The following is a 19,044-nucleotide window of genomic DNA, read 5'->3' on the forward strand; positions in this document are numbered from 1 at the left end:
CTCCCGTTTTCATTTATCCCATCCATACAAAATTAATGAGTTGATATAGGGAGCTGTATCTATTGCAGCGGTAAGGCAAATACCCTAGAGGGTGATTGCTTGGAGGGGTGTCGACGGAGAAGGTTAACTATCACTGATAGATAGTGCCTCAATGGTGTGTGACTGCAGCAATGTGTGGACGAACACCATACATGCCATATGGTTTATATGCCGTCTCAGACTTGAAAGTGGCTGTAATGCTGTGTATTTCTTGAAGATGTTGTGTGGTGATGGGGAGAGATTCTTGTGCATAGATTATAGCTAGGAATCAGGCCCATAACCAGAAATTATTTTTAGGGTTGGGGGTGCAAGGTGGGACAGATATAAATTTTGGGATGGGGGGAAAATATGCTGTTTTTTGGGGTGTTTTTTTAATTATTTTTTTTTGTACAATTAAGGCCAAATTCAAGCCATTTGGTCAATTTTTTCTATTTTTTTGTTTGTGGACACAAGAGTCTGGGTGGATTTTTTATCAATTTTTTTTTAATTTTACACAACTCCAATATCGGGTAAACCACATTGAGAATACTTGTAATTCTATTATGCATTCTTAAACAAAACAGTCAAGCCTCATACATGAGTTGGAATTGCATAGGGAGAGGGCACAAATGCTTTTACTTTTGTTGCCATTTTCTTTGCCTTAAACTTACCCCCTTGATTGTCCATCCTACTTGTCCATACATGAATTTAAATTGCTTTGGTGATCTGTTAGTTGCAATACCCGTACGTGCATTTAATTAATGTATGCAATGTGCTATGTTTTACCCTCTGGAAATAGCTCGGCGGCAGCCATCAACTTCCATCAGGTGAATGGGTCTTTGTAGATCGCAATTTTTGGCCGATCTGTTCCCAGCAGGAGGAAGCAATGAAAGTAATTGACATACTTTCTGGTGCCTGTGTGAGACTGCACTTTCTAGACTCCTATGGGAGTGAGACAGAGGTGGATGGCAAAGGAGGGGACCGATCTCTCACAGTCAATACTCCATTGAACAGATGGTTAGTTCTTAATTGGCCAGCCGTCGGTTTCACCATACTCTTCCTAACTAAGGGTTAATCTTACGACGAGTTTAGTTCCGTATCCAAAGACATTGGGTCGCATGGAACCCATCCAAAGTAAGGACGAGTTACTCGTCCTAACTCGAGATAGGATTAATCCTAGCGTTTCGTGAATTCGGTTGCAGAACTCTTAAATATTTGTACTAGGTAAAAGCTTGCCAGGGGGTAACAAAAATAGTTAAGGAATTCATGCTGCTTAACCACTTCGCCTAGAAATGCTTGTAAACAAAATGGTGCCTACCTGCAGTGTTATTTTTCAGAACTACTTTTGAGCTTTTTGAGTAATCGTTTCTCTTGGAAAATATCGTTGCCACAATGAAGTCATGACTTGACAAAGGAAAGACAACAAAGAGTTGATATAGGGAGCTGTATCTATTGTAGCGGAAAGGGAATACCCTAGAGGGTAATCACTTGGATGTGGGGTGTTGACGGAGAAGGTTAACTACATGTATCACTGATACATGTAGATAGTGCCTCAATGCGTGCGGGGACAAGTTCTGGAGCGGACACTAGACTTTTAATTTTTGATTGGTTACATCGCCCTCTCTTGACGTGAACCATGAACAGCAACTACAAAAAATGTATGCGGGGAAATTAAATGCATTCCTTTCCAAGTTTCTTTTCTTATTTCACATATGGACTGGCATAATTCGGTACATAGTCCACATCTAACCCCCTCTGCTTGTGAGTGACCAGAAGAGGGACTTACATTGTACTTCCCTCTTCTGGTCACTCAAAGTCCCTCGGGGGAATAGATGTGCACTATTTACCTCATTGCCAGTCAATGTGTGTATAATTTTGCACGGCCCGTATCACACCTTGCGTCTTGTGTGTTCTAACTCTGGGTATTGCGCTTTTAGAAGCTTTACTCAAAACGTACAGCTTATTGGAAGTTCATGTTAATTAAAAAATGGCACGATTGCGTAAAATGCTGATCGTCACATGCGTTACTTAAAGTTCGCTTGTGGAATTTGGAAAAATGTAGTGCTTCTGCGTCCCATATCCAACTCGACCTTTTGCATCGATGGATATGGGACGCAGAAACACTATATTTTTCCAAATTGTACTCACGCTTGTGTAATAACTTATAGTGTCATAAAATGAAACTGCTTTGATATGTCCATAAAGTGTGATAAAGCACCATATAAGAAGTGCGTATTACTATTATTATTAAAGATAACTCCTAATTTTTGTTGGTCTCTTTTTTTTGTCACAGCTTGCCCTCCTCACCCAGCAATATCAACAAAGGTGCTGTGATGCTTGCCTTATCTCATGGTACCTACCATCGTCCTCTCAGCCCAATACCTCACGGTGATTCCTTCCTGACTAATAAATCAATAAGCCACCAGGCCAAGCAGATTCTGATTAGTTACGTACGAGCGGAGGCGTCTCAGTATGCGCTTGATCTCAAGAAAGCATTGGAGGAATTGAAATTCAGTGTCTATCTGGTAAGTGCAAGAAATGCTACACAACCTTACTACCTTCTTACCTTCTGTTCAGCAGAGTGTGGGTTTGAATCCCGGTCATAACACTTGTGTCCCTGAGCAGGACACTTAACTCTAACGCTTCTCTCCACCCAGGGGTAAAACCTGTGAGGGCAGAAATGGTTCTTGTGATTGATTCAGCCGAGTAGCGCATATTAATGTTGCATATTGGGGTGTCGTGGCCGAGCAGTTAAGAGCTCCGAATTCAAGCTTTGCTGATTCTGTTCAGCAGAGTGTGAGTTCGAATCCCGGTCGTGACACTTGTGTCCCTGAGCAAGACACTTAACGATTATTGCTTCTCTCCACCCAGGGGTAAATGGGTATCTGTGAGGGTAGAGATGGTTCTTGTGATTGATTAAGCCGATTAGCGCATGTTAATGTTGCACAGGCTGAGATTGTTTAAGGAGTATGAATTAAGGTCCAGTGACCTGGGGTAATAATGTTGGAAGCGCTTTGAGACGCCCTTAGAGTGTGAAAGGCACTATGTAAAAACTGCATATAATTGTTATTATTACCAAATTGATCTTTGCAAAGGGGGGGGGGACTTACATTAAGTGCACAAAAATCATAAAGATACCATATTGTTTGGTTTTACCCTTACACCATTGTGCGTTACCACTGTACACCTGAGTTCTGTGAAAAAAATCACAGGCATATTACTCAGGTAGGATTCAAACCCACGACATTTGCCAATCTAGAGCAGATGTCTTACCAACTAGACCACTGACATTGCCCGGTAGCTAGAGGCAGTTTGTATCCTATTTTTTAGCAGCGGCTACCACAGTTTCAAATACTAATTTGCATTGGGGATGAATAATACTATTTGGTTAAATAACATTAATGTTCTCTATCCCTGATGCAAATTTAACTTCATAAAGATATAAATGACTAGTTGTTGGACGTTTCTCAGCAGAAAGCCGATGATTAATAAACATTCTTTTGTCTTTGTTTCTCCAGGATGTACATGAAATATTTTCAGGGACTGATTGGCAGGATAGCCTGAATTATGCTGTTACAGATTGTGAAGTATTCGTGCCTTTAGTAACACCAAGATATGGACAAACGCAATGGACAAACAGGGAAGTAAGTTTGTGGCTTCCGAGTTAATAATAATAATAATAATAATAATAATAATAAAAATAATATTATCAAAGTATTATACAGCGTACATATCTACCAAACAAGGTACTCAAGACGCCTTTATATACAAACTTTCAATTATTTAGCACCTTATAAGGGTTTACAAGGTGCTATGAGGCATATAGCAGCCATAGCCAGGAACACCGGGGCGAACCCCTTCTCTTTGCGATACAAGTGCACTGGGTTCTTTCGCAGGCGTTACGCAACTCAATGGTCTGAATGTTAATGGAGTTTACCCTTACACCAATATGAGGGAAGCACTGTATACTCAGTGCTTTTCTAGTAACAAGGAAACAAATCAAACAACATTCTATCTGGTTGGGATTCGAACCCACAGCCCCTGTCTTCTGACTTGCACCCCTGAGCAAAGATATTTACAAACTAGAGAGACGGCCAAAATAGGGCTAGTTGGTTGAATACCAGATCTACAGGTCATTGGTTCAAATCTCACTCAATTAAATTTCCTTTGTTCAACCCCCAACTCGGATATTAACCACTAAAATACTTGAGTGTGCCCTGCTACAAGAGGCAATTTGAATCCTCGAACTAGATGCAGCTACCGAAAACCGTATTCTGTACAATATAACAGCTTTGTAGCATTCATAGTGAAGGCTGAGTTAGGCCATCCATCATACATGGAAAAGTTTTGGTGCAACATTTAAAATGAGGACATTTGGCTTGGGAAATTGTTGTGTTTTGTTTACAGTACATGTTGGTCCAGGGGTGGATTTCACAAAGGTAGTCCTAACTTAGGACTAGTCCTAGGCAATGCTAAGAGATAGGACCAGTCCTAAGTTAGGATGAGTTACTGGTCCTAACTTAGGACCAGTCCTATCTCTTAGCATTGCCTAGGACTAGTCCTAAGTTAGGACTACCTTTGTGAAATCCACCCCAGGTCTTTGTGTCAATTGGAAGGTCTTGGTCTTTATCTCGGTCTCAGACATTGAGGTCTTGGTCTCGTTGACAGACAGTCTTGGTCTTGGACTTGGTCTTGTGGTCTCGACTTCAACACCACTCTAGTTATCATTCATTTTTATTAACAGTCCAAGCACTTCGGTTACAAAAGCTGACAAATTGAAGGGAAACTGAATGAATGAAGAATGCAACATTAGGTCTCATAATTCAAACGTAGTCCAACATCTTGCAGGAAATACTGTATGTTACAGAGCCAGGAGCGTCACTGGGTGACGGACATGTGCGCTATATAAGAAGCCACAATTATTATTTATTATTAAGAATAAGGAAATAGCATTTATGCAAGAAATTGTCTCATTTTCGTTTCCAGTTGAAACTTACAAGTTAAGGGAAAACTACAAAAAAAAGAATGAATGAAGAATGCAAAATAAGGAACTAGCATTTATGCAAGAAATTGTCTCTTTTTTATTTCCAGTTGAAGCTTGCAGATATTTTGAACAAGTACATCGTGCCAGTGTCATTCGTAGAAACATGGCCGCCATGCTGCCTGGCGATCCAGTTTGCAACGACACAGTTTATAAATTGGAGACAAGGGAAGCTTGACAGAGGTCAGAGTTTAATTCTGGTCATTTTTCTTTGATTAATGCACATTAATAGTGCACAACTTTTGGTTATTTTCTGATAATACTGTTTTGTGTTTTTGCAGTAGATGCAGTATTGGCCACTCATGAAATATGACTAAGTTTATAAAAATGCAAATTATGTTATGACAATATTAAGCCTAGTTTAAAACCACTCACAAATTTCACGTCAATTCATACATTTTGTTATCATAAAATTCATGTGGACTTCACGTTCATTTGGCATTATAATTTCTTTTGTGACAAAGCCTATATTCAAGTTTTTTTTTTAGGGTGAACACCTTTTTTGTTCTGTGAACTTTCACTGACTTTTATAGTTTCAGTGACACATATTGGTGCACACTCAAATTAAAGGCTTTGCATAAATAGTAAATGCAATTGTATTTTAGATTTATTATTTGGACATGGTGAAGGAATGGAGAAAACGTCTTCATTCAATTAATGAAAATGTTCACTCAATTGCATAAACGGAAAACATTCATCATTTATTTTTATATAACACCCAATTAGCTCTTCGTCATTTATTTCGGAGACAAATTTTTGGGATAAAAATAAACAAAATGTATGCATTTGTAGTTTGTCGTCTTCTATGAGGGCATTTTGAACTGCTGTGTACAATACATGATACGGCCTAGCATGCAATAGAACAAATGGGTTTCAATGAAAATGCACAGTAAATGGAACCGAAATGCATGGCTTTTGCCCTACAGTCCTGGCCAAAATACTTGGACTGGGTGACACTTAAGACCCTTCCTGTTTCCCTGCTCCACGCGTAATGTAGTTACCGTGCAATGAGAGCCATCATTGAATGGGGACTGGGGGGGGGGGAGCTCTGCAAGATACTATGGCAAGGATTGTAGTCGGTGTTATGGTTTGATTAAAGAACCCTCCAATCAAATGACTAGGATCTACTTGGGAGCTGTATACTAACACTGATTAACCCTTTAATAAAAGGGTCAGCTGAGTTTCCATTGACTGATGGGGTGATCTGATATGCATTATTACAAATAATAGTTTCATTTGAATTGTATTCCTCTAACACATTAAAATTACTTGTCTACAGTGTTTTATTGTCTTATACAATATGTTTATGTAGCATGGTGTTAGCCAGAGGGGGTCAGGTTGTTTTCTAGACACCCTCTTTTGAATACACAAGAAGATACCCTTCATTTTTTTCTCCTTTCGCAACCTAGCTTTTGTTCTAACAGTAAATTTGGACACCCCTTCTGGCTAGGACTCTGCATGCATGTAGTACAATAGCCCAATTTCATGGCTCGGCTTACCATAAGCAAAGAATTGGTGCTTACAGAAGCAGGGATTGAGGCGCTTACATGTACGTCAAGTGTGTTTCAAGGGTAAGCAGGAATTTGTTGCTTGTGCATGAGTACTCCACATAACTAGAAATTTTTGGCTAACACAGCTAGCACAGAAATTCAGTGTGCTTGCAGAATGCAGAGCAGAGTAAGCAGAGCCACGAAAATGGGCCCAGGGGTTGATTTCACAAAGAGTTAGGACTCGTCTTATCTCGAGTTAGGACAAGAAACTCGTCCTAACTTAGGATTAATCTTAAGGTCTGCATGCTACAGTGCAGGGTTGGGACTCGTCCTAAGTTCTAAGATTAGTCTTAAGTTAGGAAGAGTTTTGTGAAATCGACGGCAGGTCTTTAACATTTTACCACGACACTAACTCATCTCTTCTCCATACTGCAGACTTAATACCTGAGGTCTGTCAGTCGGCCCTAGAAGAAGGCACTAACAGGCTACTTGCACGGGACATTTCTGCACGACTTACGTCTCTTTGCTGTGACTTACTTAACTCAATCTCCAGAATTCCATTCTTGAATCTCGGGCATGCCTATCACATCTCTGTGCTTGGACGCTTTATCATAATACATGTATACATACATAGATTAACATCATAAACTGCAAGTCTTCATTTGGTATTAAATAGTAATAACATTTCATTAAAATTTGGGGCATTAGTTTGAGGTTTTTGTTTGCTTATTTTGCGAGGGTACAATGTTTATAGAGGTGACAGGTACATGTAGGTCTTGAACGCCCAGTCACCTGTTCCTAACCGATTTTAACCAACGCTCCTGGAGAGGGGAGGGGGGGGAGCACGGAACACTATGTCTTAGGGTTCAGTCCTGATTGAATTATGTCCCATTACAACTCAAAAGCAACAAGTGTTTTTACAAAGCCGTGCTTGGTATAAAGTCAAACACAAACTAATTTTCTTTTTATGCACTTGGCTAACAAATTTAGTGAAATATTATTTTACAGCAACCGTACATAATCACAAACTACAGAGTCTGGGTCTTTAATTTTTAATTATCCTCCATAGATTATAACTCCCAAATATTTTGATTTTAAATCTCAACCTTTTTTTTTCAATTTTCTTGAACTCCTGGTCATTCCACTTGATCTCTTGTAATTGCTTACAAAGGACCTTATTGCAACCTACATGAATTTACAGCATCTGTCATCCTAGAGTTGTTGAGTGAATGCTCGCCATCGCAACATCATCACCTAAACTAACATTCCATTGGTTCATCAGATTACTAACACACGTTCTCTACCACCTGATGTGCTTCTGCAATATGCACAAATTTTATTTCCAGAGAAAATTTTCCGTCTTATGGCAGACAAATGTGAGGTTTCCTATTCGTGGTCCGAGTCCGATGTCAGCGCAGTCAGTAAAGATATTGGAAAAAGATGCCTCACACATGCTGGGAGGAAGTTTCAAGAACTGAAAGAGGGAGATAAAGTAAGTGTGACAGATCAGAGCACCCCCCTATTTTTGGCTCCTTATTAGTTCCATTCCCTACACCCGTCCACTGACCGCGATTGTAACTTACACCACTTGTTATGCTAATTTGCCAACCAAGTCGATACGCCCTCACTGACGCGTTCGATGCACTCAACAGTAGAGGACTCAACAAGCAAACTTGTCCCTTGATTCCTCTCCACTACAGGTAATAATACAAATCGGAATAGTTTGCTTTTCGATTTGTCAGGTTTTTGTATCCTTTGTATCAGTATTTGTTTTTCCTTTCTTGAAAGCTGGGAACCAATTGCCAATAGTAGAAACACATAACATGTTTTATCTTCAAGCCCACTGTGAATCCTTTATTCTGATTGGTCGATCCATAGCATTAATTGTCGATTTAAACCAGTATTGCATGGCCCGTAACAAACCCTGTTCCAAGATGTTCCTAGATGTCTTTCTTACATTCCCTTGAGCTAACATCTCTTGTTATTGTCCTTTACCTGCCGCAGTCTCCAATTCTTCGCAGTTACCCGTCGGCATTACCGCCAGGTCTACCAACCAACATGACTGTTGTGACTGAGAGCAGAGAGGGCGCCCCAATGGTGGTCATAAGCGTACATCCAAAGCAACAGCAATTTGTAAGTTATATATCAAAAACTAGTTAATAATGTAGAGTTAATGATAGAGTGCCTGGGTCCGTCTGGCTTGATGCTCATGGTGTCGTACAAACAAATAAAAAGCGTATACAGAAGAAAGTACAATAACATGTATACATCATTAGCATATTATACAGGATTTCAGGCATTGCATGGTGAGGTATCTATATATATTTGGTTTGCGGTAACACCATGTGTGTATCTACTTGCCAGGTGGATTTTGTTTTTTGGAGAAATGTCTTTCTGTATTCTACTTCCGCAGAGAAGATTTATCGGATGTTCGGGAGACTTCTCAGTTCTGAAAAGCACATTGATTAGTTACATGTTTTCGACATTTACTCTGATTGGTTTGTAGCCATCCCCATTGTTTGTAAATTAGCATCTTGGATTGGCCATGATTTTCCATCATCTTTCTGGACGCCTCCCATAGTTCTTTGCTCCTCTTTTTCTGTGCTTTTATGCCTCTGATGAAGGTTCTGTTTGGATCAAAAGCCACGGCCATTTCCCCTACTAGTTTTTGTATATTACTTGCACAATATAAATCCATTTTTATTGTTGTTATTATTATACAGGGCAACATTTTGAAGAAGTTATTCGAAGCTCAAGGTTATGAAGTCTGGTGTACCACAGAGCTTGATGACATGTCAAACTGCAGTCAAACCAACATGACTGAAGACGGTAAGTTGAAATGCGCCATATTTTTAAATGCGTGAGGGCACTCTCAGACATACTTGTATCAGTTTTGGGGGTGTATTCATTCATAATCAAAACAGACTGGACACTGTACAGCCACAGACATTGTATTCATCACGAACAGTAAGACCTTGAATTAAGGATACGTTATAATCCACCTCACAGCAACTTAAAACTACGGTGCAACCAAAGTGATAGAACGCTGATTAAAACTGTGCAGGACGATTCGCTAAGTACACCCGGAGGTGATAAAAACACTAATGACAGCGCCCTCATGTGTTCAATAATACTGCCATTCATCTTCACTCTTAATGTTTTTTAACATAATGATAATACTTGTAAAAATATTTGTATTACAAATTACCTCCGATTACCTATTCTGAACAAATACATTTGCATAACACACAAATAGTATTCAAAATTTGAAGCTTGTGACATTTTGACAAACTTTCTTACAAAATACTTTGAGGCCAACTTTCTTTACAAATAAATTTGAGTGTGTGTAATCTTAGGATGATATGATTGAAAGATTGCATATGAAATGTACTCAATTAAAGAAGGGTCAAACACAGCTTTTTAGGCGGTCCTTGTTAGCCAATTAGGCAGGGCATCACGATCAATGGTCGCTGATAGTAACCAATTAGATGCCAATATTACAGGCATTCTTTCTCAAATTGTATTCTTGACCGAGCAACGCCTCATGTCTTATGAAATTCCTATTTATCTCCCTGAATAGATTCCACACTGCCAGTTGAGGAACTTGACTTCCTTGATAGTGGAGACAATCCCAATCCAACCAACCCCATTGCCATATTGCAGAAGAAGGCAGCAGAGGCTGGTGTTATTGTCTTCATTCTATCTAAAGCATTTGCCGACTCAGACACTTGTAAGGAACAGGTAAATAAGCTTGGTTTCATAGGCTCTTTTCAAAACCACGGCTTCGGCTTTGGATTCTGCTTCAGGCTCCGTCCTCTTGTCTGAAGCCCTGAGCGCCTTCGCACAGTGTCAAAACAACCACGGAACCATGACCAGTGCTTATAACCCGTTGTCCGCGCTATAGTCTTGATGCAAGATGTTTCTTGTTACGGGCGATGCAGGCGCTGTCGGTGAGTTGGCCGCGCTGTGTGTGAAAGGAAAACCAGCGAACATGCACCAAGACATGAACCATGTTTGTTGTGTTGTCATTTAGCCTTCGAGAAAGACTCTGCTAGGGTCGAAACGTCAGGCCATTAACTATTTTTTGCATATTTTTACTGCGTGAGGCAATCTCAAACAGATTTATATTACTTCTGGGAGGTATACTCATTCATACCCAAAACAGTTATTAAAGAATGGACACATTACCACCACAGACATTTAATCCATCACGGACGACAAGACTTTTAAAGGAGCCCTTTATAACCCATCTCTAAGCAACTTAAAACTACAGGGCAACAAAAGGGAAGGAACGCTGATTAAAACTGAGCAGGACGAATTGCTTATACCCCGGACGGAGGTGATAAGAATACTATTGAGAGCGCATTCAAACATGCTCTGAGGTAAAGTTGACATCAACTGGCAAGCACACCATCGCTGAAGCATAATACCAGACTAGAGGACATGGATCTCGCTTCTACATCCCGCACTGCAGCAATCAGGTCTATGTATCATCGTTCTTTCCTCGCACAATTGGGGACTGGAACTGCTTGAAGATGGACCCTGCCCTCTCACCCTCTCTGGATGCATTCAATGATGCACTGAGGGTTTAACCAAGTTTAATCTTGCTGGCCAGTTTTTACTTGCACCATGTATATTTTGCACCTGATTGGCTTACGGTCCCATGGTTTCACGCATGCGCCCAGCCACAGTGCGGTTATCTTCACATTTTCTGAAGCAGCACTTTAAAGGAAGAAGCAGAAAAAGAAAAGAGAAAAAAGCATTACTTGATATAATCTTTCCTCTCTGTCTGCACATAAAGGTATATTACTGTGAGCAACGTAAACGGGTCATACCATTGAAGTTTGAGGAGTTTGAGATGCCAGGGTGGATGAGTATGCTGATTGGCACGAGTCAGTTAGAGGTAAGATTTAAAGACTACTTTTAGAACTCTCCCTTTTTATGAAATCGTTGAGTCTTCATTGTTCAGTGCTAATTCTGGAGCCTTCAATGTTTGCTGCTAGTCATCGTTTATAATCAAATCTAGCATAAACCAAATTATGACAGTTGCTTAGCATTCTTTTTATAAGAGGTGCTATTGATAAAATGTTGATTATAATTTGATAATTTTAATCTGGGTTTTACAATAAGCACAATATTTTCAATACTTTCCCAAGCTCTGTGGCAAAAAACCACATACATATGACTCGGGTTGGATTCAAACCTACGACCTTTGCCATTTTAGAACAGTGTATTACCAACTACACAACATTTGTTTGTACATTTCTAGACAATGAACAGATACTGCATTGGTTTTTCTGTACACTACATGTAGTTGCTTTTAACACTGAAGACATATTTTAGAATGTATCTGGTTTTTTTGTTTTGTCTTTTTAGGATGTGCATTGGGCTGTGAACTGATGCTGCATTGGTGATTCTGTATACTAGTTGCTTTTAACACAGGAGGCATGTTTTAGAATGTTTCTGTTTTGTCATTCACTTTTTAGGATGTGCAGCGAGCTGACTATGAAGCGTCTCTTCTGACGAGGGTGAAGACTGCCCTCAGTCCACAGGATGACTATACCGCAGACGCTGACAAAGAAACACAGCTGCAATCATGTGTGAGTAGTCACTCTCTGTTTGTATCATTGTTTCTATGAAAAGCTTGAGCAAAATAATGTAAATGTAAATTTGGAATTGACCCACTCACCCACCAACCCCATACATTGAACATTGAAACGCTTCATAATATAATCTAAACAGTTAAAAAAAAAATAAAAAAAATAGTGCATCAAATAAACTATTGGTCTGTAACATCAGTAGTTTTAATGGCTTTTCCTGGCTTAAATTAACTTTTATAACTTTACTTTGTAATTTAATCGGGAATGAAATCAAAGATATTGGCCAGCTTGGAATTTTGTCTTCTTGGATTTCGGCTCTTTTTAATTTTTCCCGTCCGCATTTTTCTTGGGATCCGCTTTTTCCCTGTTCTGTCTTTTTCTTCCGCTTTTTTCTCCGTTCAGTTTTATCTTCTTTTTTTGACATCCGAAATTGATCGTCAAGCAGCACGTACCTGGAATCGGGAAGCACTTTTTATTTGATTTTGACATGTGAGTCGGGGGCTAGACTCAGTAAAATGCTCCGTGTTGGTCTTTCATTGGAGCCATTGTTGATAATTTTTTCGATTAGCGCTATGTCTATTCGTCATGTACTTCATTTTCATTGTTCCATTTCGCCAATAGAGGGCGCTTTACTAAAAAGCCAACATCTTGAGACAAGATTAGGCGCACATGTTTTTCCCCCATGCAACGTACGTTGTGATGTATATGGTGTGTACTTTTTGGCGACAAGTAAAATATATGGCAGTCCACGACTAGGATTCATCGCGCTTGAGGATTTATTCCTAAAGGAGTGCTACAAAATTGAAAATGAGGATGCTCAACACATTGATGCATGCAAGGATCGTGGCCTATGTTTTTGTGAATGTGTCGTCTACGCTTCAGTTTTTAACTAAAGCCTTTTATTTTGTTCGTAGTGCTGGCCCAAAATCCGGGAAAACAAATTCCGCTTTTTTCTTATGACCCGCTTACAGGCCTGTTATATAAAACTGAATTTCATTTTAATTTTTTATTAAGCTATTCTGAAAGGCCCCTAAATGGTCACCACCATCTTGATGTCCCCTGTAGTGGATACAAATCTGATTGACACCAAACAGATGGGGGGGGGCCTGACTACCACACTCTGCCCCTTCCAGCCTCACAACCTTTATGTAGTTACTGTCAGTTGAGACTACTGCTTGTTATTCCATATAGATAAGTACTCTTTGTACCAAGCTACCGGGCAGCAACTGTGTCTACATCTCAGGCGGAACCAGCTTCTTCTATGAAAAGAGTAAAGAAATATGCAAGTAAGTTTGGAACTCATGTGACTTACATTTGCATTCCTAAATTCCCACATTTTGCTCTACTACAAAAAATTGTGTAAGTCATTGAAATATGAACTCTTTGAGGGTACCAGTTGCTCTTTGACTTGTGCTTTTGTATAATAATAATAGTAATTTGGGGGGCTAGTCATCCTTACTCGCAGCTAAGAGCTGAATTGCGAAGGACGCGGCTAGAACATGTTCGAGAAGCAGGCATGCAAGGGCGCCTTTGGCTTAGCCAAGATCGAAAGTGTTTGATTTTTCCCGAGGGAGGAAATGCGGATAGTCTGAAAAACCCTTGTGGCACAGCAGAGAACCAACGCACAACTCAACTCACATATGTCCCTGGCCGGGAATCGACCCTAGGTCACCTTGGTGAGAGGCGAGCGCTTCACGCACAAGCCAACCATGCCACCATGGTGGCTACCATTGGCCACATGACTAACTAAATCAACTTTTCACTAGCACATTTTAGTTAACCACTACCAAGGGTATGAGCAAGAAATGGGCTGGTGCAATTGATCACCCCTGGGAATGAGGGTGGTAGATAAGGTCGTATTGTGGTCATGTATCAGCCATGGCTTACACTTACCGTATTTTCAAAACCCAGTTTGAGTTTGAGTTATATTTACAATGTGTTAACAAGCCACCTTATCGCCATTCTTTGGCCCGTTTCAGATGCTCTTCACACAAGTTACTATTGAAATAGGAAGGTATATTGGGTTAGAGTCAAGCCAAAGCATTTGCCCGCATTGCCACCTTGATGTTGAAACAAAAATCCATTTTCTTCTTGATTGCCCCCTTTTACACTACCTTAGGAATATTATGTTGGCTTATATTATTTATCATTACAAAGGCTTTGAAGCTCTTGGCAGGGAAGACAGCTTTAAGTTTTTGATGGACACTCTCGATGAAGCTAATATTATTTGCGTTGCCAACTACGTCTTTTTATTTATTGCTTTAAAAGAAAATTAAACTGTGTGATTATTTGTTTTTGTTGTAAGGTTAAATTCCTTTCCGTATGACTTGTTCATTCAATGTATTTTGTTTTTATAATATTGTTACCCTCTCCAAGGTTATGGGGTGTGTTTCAGTTTGGAATAAAAATAGTACAATACAATACAATTAATCACTTGTTTCTGCCTACAGAGAGATCGGCATATCATTAGGTAGATTAGACAATGTGACTCTCGTTACTGGAGGCTTTGTTGGAGTTGGTGAGACGGTCGCCAAGAGTTTCTTTGATGAGAGGCAGAGACTAAATAGGAGAGAGGATGTTTGGCATATACTGCCGGTCCGTGACGAGCAGGTGAGATATGTATGGCTTGAGGACAATTTCAGCCACTTGGTGATAGACAATGATTGGTTTGGAGATTAACCCTTCAGAGACCATAGCGGCTAGTGCTAATAATGGCCACAATCGGCTTGTTCTAAAGTGCCCATAGTGGCTGCCCACAGCTGCAATATTTTACCTACATGTACTTCCATTTACAGAAAGAGGTGAAAGTTAAGTTTGTGTCCGGATATGAAATTTTCCAATGTTTCCTTTGTTAACATAGCATCCAATTTCTAAAACATAAAAAATGCTCTAATGTTATTCTTGTGATTAAAGGCATGAACAAATTTAGTTTTGTGATGAGTATACAGAAATAAATGGTCGCTAAGGGGTTGACAAGATTTGGGAATTGGCTAGTGATTATTTTAAACCAGTGGCAAACTGGTTTATAAGAAACAGAATCTGCTAATGTTACACCAGTAAATTTGTTTATGAGTGTTGTCTTGTCATTTTAGCCTTCAAGAAAGAGTCTGCTTAGGTCAAAACATCCGGGCCCAATTTCTTGGCCCTGTTTACTGTAAGCAAAGAATCGACGCTTACAGAAGCAGGGAATTCAGCGCTTACGGCGAGCATATTTTATGGGTTAGTGGGGAATTTTGCTTGTGCATGTGCGTTTTCCACATACCACATTACCAGACATACTTCGCTAATACAGCTAGTTCCCAAGTTAGGGCACTTGCCATGTAAGCAAATAATGGTGATCGTTTGCGCAGTTTCTGCGATAAGTATTATTTTGCATTTACATTCATAGGTCCTCTTTGGTTGGTATGTAGTTAGCAATAGCTAATTCTATTTTCTCAAGAGATGGAATCGTTACACACTGTTTGTCAAATTGAAAAGACAAAGTGTGCATTTAGGTCTTTTTATTTTATTTAAACAAACTAATTAAAGCAACATTTGAGATGGCAACAGTCTTTAAAAAATGAACTGTTTTTCAGTACGAGTTGGATGAATTCAAAAATATTTCATGAAAATTGGTCCATCTTTCCATAAAGTTCACAACTGTTTGCCTTACACATAATCATATGTAATAAATGAAATCTTTTACTCTGCCAGGAGTTGTTTTGATAGCAACTGACATTTATACTATAATGTGAGTTGTATTAAATAACTGTATTTTGACTCTATGTATCCTGCTAGGATCGAAGTCGCCAGGCCAGGCAAAACAAAGACAAATCATTTAAGCCAGTATCGTTTGGTGAGACTGTCTTCATAGGTGACAGCGTGCGACAAAGAGAGACAATTGTATCCAGAGTCTTTGATATCTGCATCTTGATTGAAGGTAAGATGATGCATAACTAGACAAATGGGTGCGACCCTATAAATATTTAGAGCGTATTGAGACCCTATAAAAATAGAGCATCAAGTTCATTCATTTTGTGTAGGCCCTCAAAGTAGTCTAAATTAGGCAGATTTGAGAGCCCCTATAAAAAGGGTTTCAGTGAAAAAATGTGCCAATTACCACCTGGGGGTTGTTGACTTCCAACTTGAGGTATTTTTGGATGACATTGGACCTAAGCATTGGGTCCTATTTGCTGAGAGGTGTAGGGACATTTGTCAAGATTGATGCTCAGACAATGGGAGACTTTTTGAAAGCTCTGCCACTAGAGGGCAGCAGACCTACCAGGTAAGGGTTCACAACTCCTATAGCAAACAATGGTAAATGGTAAAAATTTAAAAATGCTCAACAAATATTTAATAGTCTCCCAGCCTCTTGAAAATTAAATCAAATACCTTGTCATACAACTAAACTTCAGATTTCTTCTCAATTTTTGGTAGGTCAGCATTTTGGAATTTTTTGCTAATTACCCTAGAAGAAACACTCCCGAAAACTCATGCACACTACTTGTTATCCTTGTGGAACTCGGGGTCCAGTAGGTCCTGTTCCAGAACAGTTTGGTTTATGCTGGCAATGTGTTATGAAAAACAAAAAAAAGTTTGGCTAACTCTAAAATACAAAATCAAAAACACGCAAAACACAAGGTATTTGCTGTCAGTGACCGTCACTCATGCTTCTCCTATTCCTACATGTAAGTTGTTGACATTACCTGGTGAAGAGCACCCTCGTTTGGTGATTGGCAGATAGTCTAAAGTTTCACATTGGAAATTACATTAGTGTAGAGGTGTTTTAACTTGCAAGGGGAATAGTTAGATGGAAGCAATAATTTCAAGAGTCAGTCATGAATGATTTTCCTTCTACTGTAAAAAGCTGGGAGACTTCTAAGTACTTTTTTGTGTATTTTTGAACATTTGCATTTTGAACTGTATGCTGTGTGAGTTGGGAGGGGATAGAAATATGATGACGGAGTACATGACTAAAGAGGGCAGCAGACAACGGTTGGGGGAGGGATAGTTACATGCGGAACACAACCAGGGCTCTATTTCATTTCTGCAAAAAAAACTTGCTGAGCCGGGTACCATTCACAAGTAATGTACAATACATGACATGTTGGATGGTATCCTATTTTTGCTAAGCAAGTTTTGTCCATACCAATCAATTGTGTGTACTTCACAGTTTCATGAATTTGGGCTATAGGTAAGACTATTGTTCAGTATCTTATAGTGGCTTAAAGGCAGTGGACACTAATGGGAATTACTCAAAATAATTATTGGCATAAAACCTTACTTGGTAACGAGTAATGGGGAGAGGTTGGTAGTATAAAACGTTGTGAGAAACGGCTCCCTTTGAAGTGGAGTAGTTTTCGAGAAAGAAGTAATTTTCCACAAATTTGATTTCGAGACCTCAAGTTTAGAATTTGAGGTCCCGAATTCAAGCATCTGAAAGCACACAACTTCGTGTGACAAGGGTGTTTTTTCTTTCATTATTTTCTCGCAACTTCGATGACCGGTTGAGCTCAAATTTTCCCAGGTTTGTTATTTTATGCATATGTTGAGATACAGCAAGTGAGAAGACTGGTCTTTGACAATTACCAATAGTGTCCACTGGCTTTAAGTCATGGAAAAGTACTTAAACAGTTTGCTGCTAAGCAAAAGCTAAAAACCAGTCACAAGATGACCAATTAACCTGCAGCCCTAACATAAATGTTTTTAGAAAGTCACGTTTCTAGTTTTAAAAAAAATAAGATGAATTTTTCATTATGCACCACTGTATGTTTTCAACATTGCAACTTTGTCACTTCCAAAAACAAAATAAATTCTGCCTGCAGAATGCTGTGTACAAGCAAATGAATCACTAGGTTTGTTACCTTGTAAAAACTTGAAATGAACCAAATCATCCCTTAAAAAAAAAAAAAGACGCCCTCCCCCCTTGTTTTGGTACCATGCTCATGCTTTGCATTTAAATGGTATCCATATACTAGGTGGTCCTGGTGCTGCACATGAAGCTGAGCAGTTCACATGGAGCGATCATACAGTCATTCCAATCAAATGCACTGAAGGCGCAGCAGGAGGAAAGTTCAATGTCCCACAGAAGATCTTTGAGGTAAGACTATACAAAGTTAATAATAATCATAAGAAGAATAGTGCTTCCTATATAACGCTCAGGTCCGTCACGCAGTGATAGGTAGTGCATAAAGTTAAATCAATCACAAGAACCATCTCTGCCCTCACAGGTACCTATGTACCCCTGGGTGATGAGAAGCAATTATAGTTAAGTGTCTTGCTGAAGGACACAGGTGCCATGACTGGGATTCGAACCCACACCGTGATGACTCGGCCATCAGAACTTAAATTTGATGCTCTAAACCACTCAGCCATGACACCCTACAACATTCCCTGATTCTTCTTTAAAGGCAGTGGACACTAATAATAACAATTATATGGTAATAATACTAATTATATGCAGTTTTTATATAGTGCCTTTCTTACTCGAAGGGCATCTCAAAGTGCTTCCAACATTAAATACCCCAGGTCACTGGGCCTTAATTCAATCCTTAAAGGCAGTGGACACTATTGGTAATTACTCAAAATAATAATCAGCATAAAACCTGACTTGGTAACGAGTAATGGGGAGAGATTGATAGTATAAAACATTGAGTGAAACGGTTCCCTCTGAAGTGATGTAGTTTTTGAGAAAGAAGTAATTTTCCATGAATTTAATTTCGAGACCTCAAGTTTAGAATTTGAGGTCTCGAAATCAAGCATCTGAAAGTGCACTTCGTGTGACAAGGGTGTTTTGTTCTATCATTATTACCTCGCAACTTCAACCCCCAATTGAGCTCAAATTTTCATAGGTTTGATAATTTGTGCATATATGTTGAGATACACCAAGTCAGAAGACTGGTCTTTGCAAATTACC

General features: G+C 39.4%; 1 protein-coding gene across 4 annotated transcripts in view; it reads left to right on the forward strand.

Moving 5' to 3' along the window:
* The window catches only part of LOC139940596 (uncharacterized), a 50,235-nt gene that overhangs the window by 26,821 nt on the left and 4,370 nt on the right, over positions 1-19,044 (forward strand). For 3 of the 4 annotated variants that reach the window (XM_071936930.1, XM_071936931.1, XM_071936928.1), the window contains exons 5-18: positions 818-1,035; positions 2,312-2,543; positions 3,537-3,662; positions 5,110-5,242; positions 7,896-8,041; positions 8,554-8,682; positions 9,273-9,378; positions 10,130-10,290; positions 11,351-11,452; positions 12,036-12,149; positions 13,341-13,435; positions 14,600-14,759; positions 15,927-16,068; positions 18,107-18,228. In XM_071936930.1, the coding sequence (XP_071793031.1) occupies positions 818-1,035; positions 2,312-2,543; positions 3,537-3,662; positions 5,110-5,242; positions 7,896-8,041; positions 8,554-8,682; positions 9,273-9,378; positions 10,130-10,290; positions 11,351-11,452; positions 12,036-12,149; positions 13,341-13,435; positions 14,600-14,759; positions 15,927-16,068; positions 18,107-18,228 (1,986 nt within the window). The remainder of the gene's footprint in view (positions 1-817; positions 1,036-2,311; positions 2,544-3,536; positions 3,663-5,109; positions 5,243-7,895; positions 8,042-8,553; positions 8,683-9,272; positions 9,379-10,129; positions 10,291-11,350; positions 11,453-12,035; positions 12,150-13,340; positions 13,436-14,599; positions 14,760-15,926; positions 16,069-18,106; positions 18,229-19,044) is intronic. The other variant, XM_071936929.1, reaches the window with a different exon arrangement.

The sequence above is a fragment of the Asterias amurensis genome, chromosome 8 (assembly GCF_032118995.1).
Source record: "Asterias amurensis chromosome 8, ASM3211899v1".
In the NCBI taxonomy this organism is placed as follows: domain Eukaryota; kingdom Metazoa; phylum Echinodermata; class Asteroidea; order Forcipulatida; family Asteriidae; genus Asterias; species Asterias amurensis.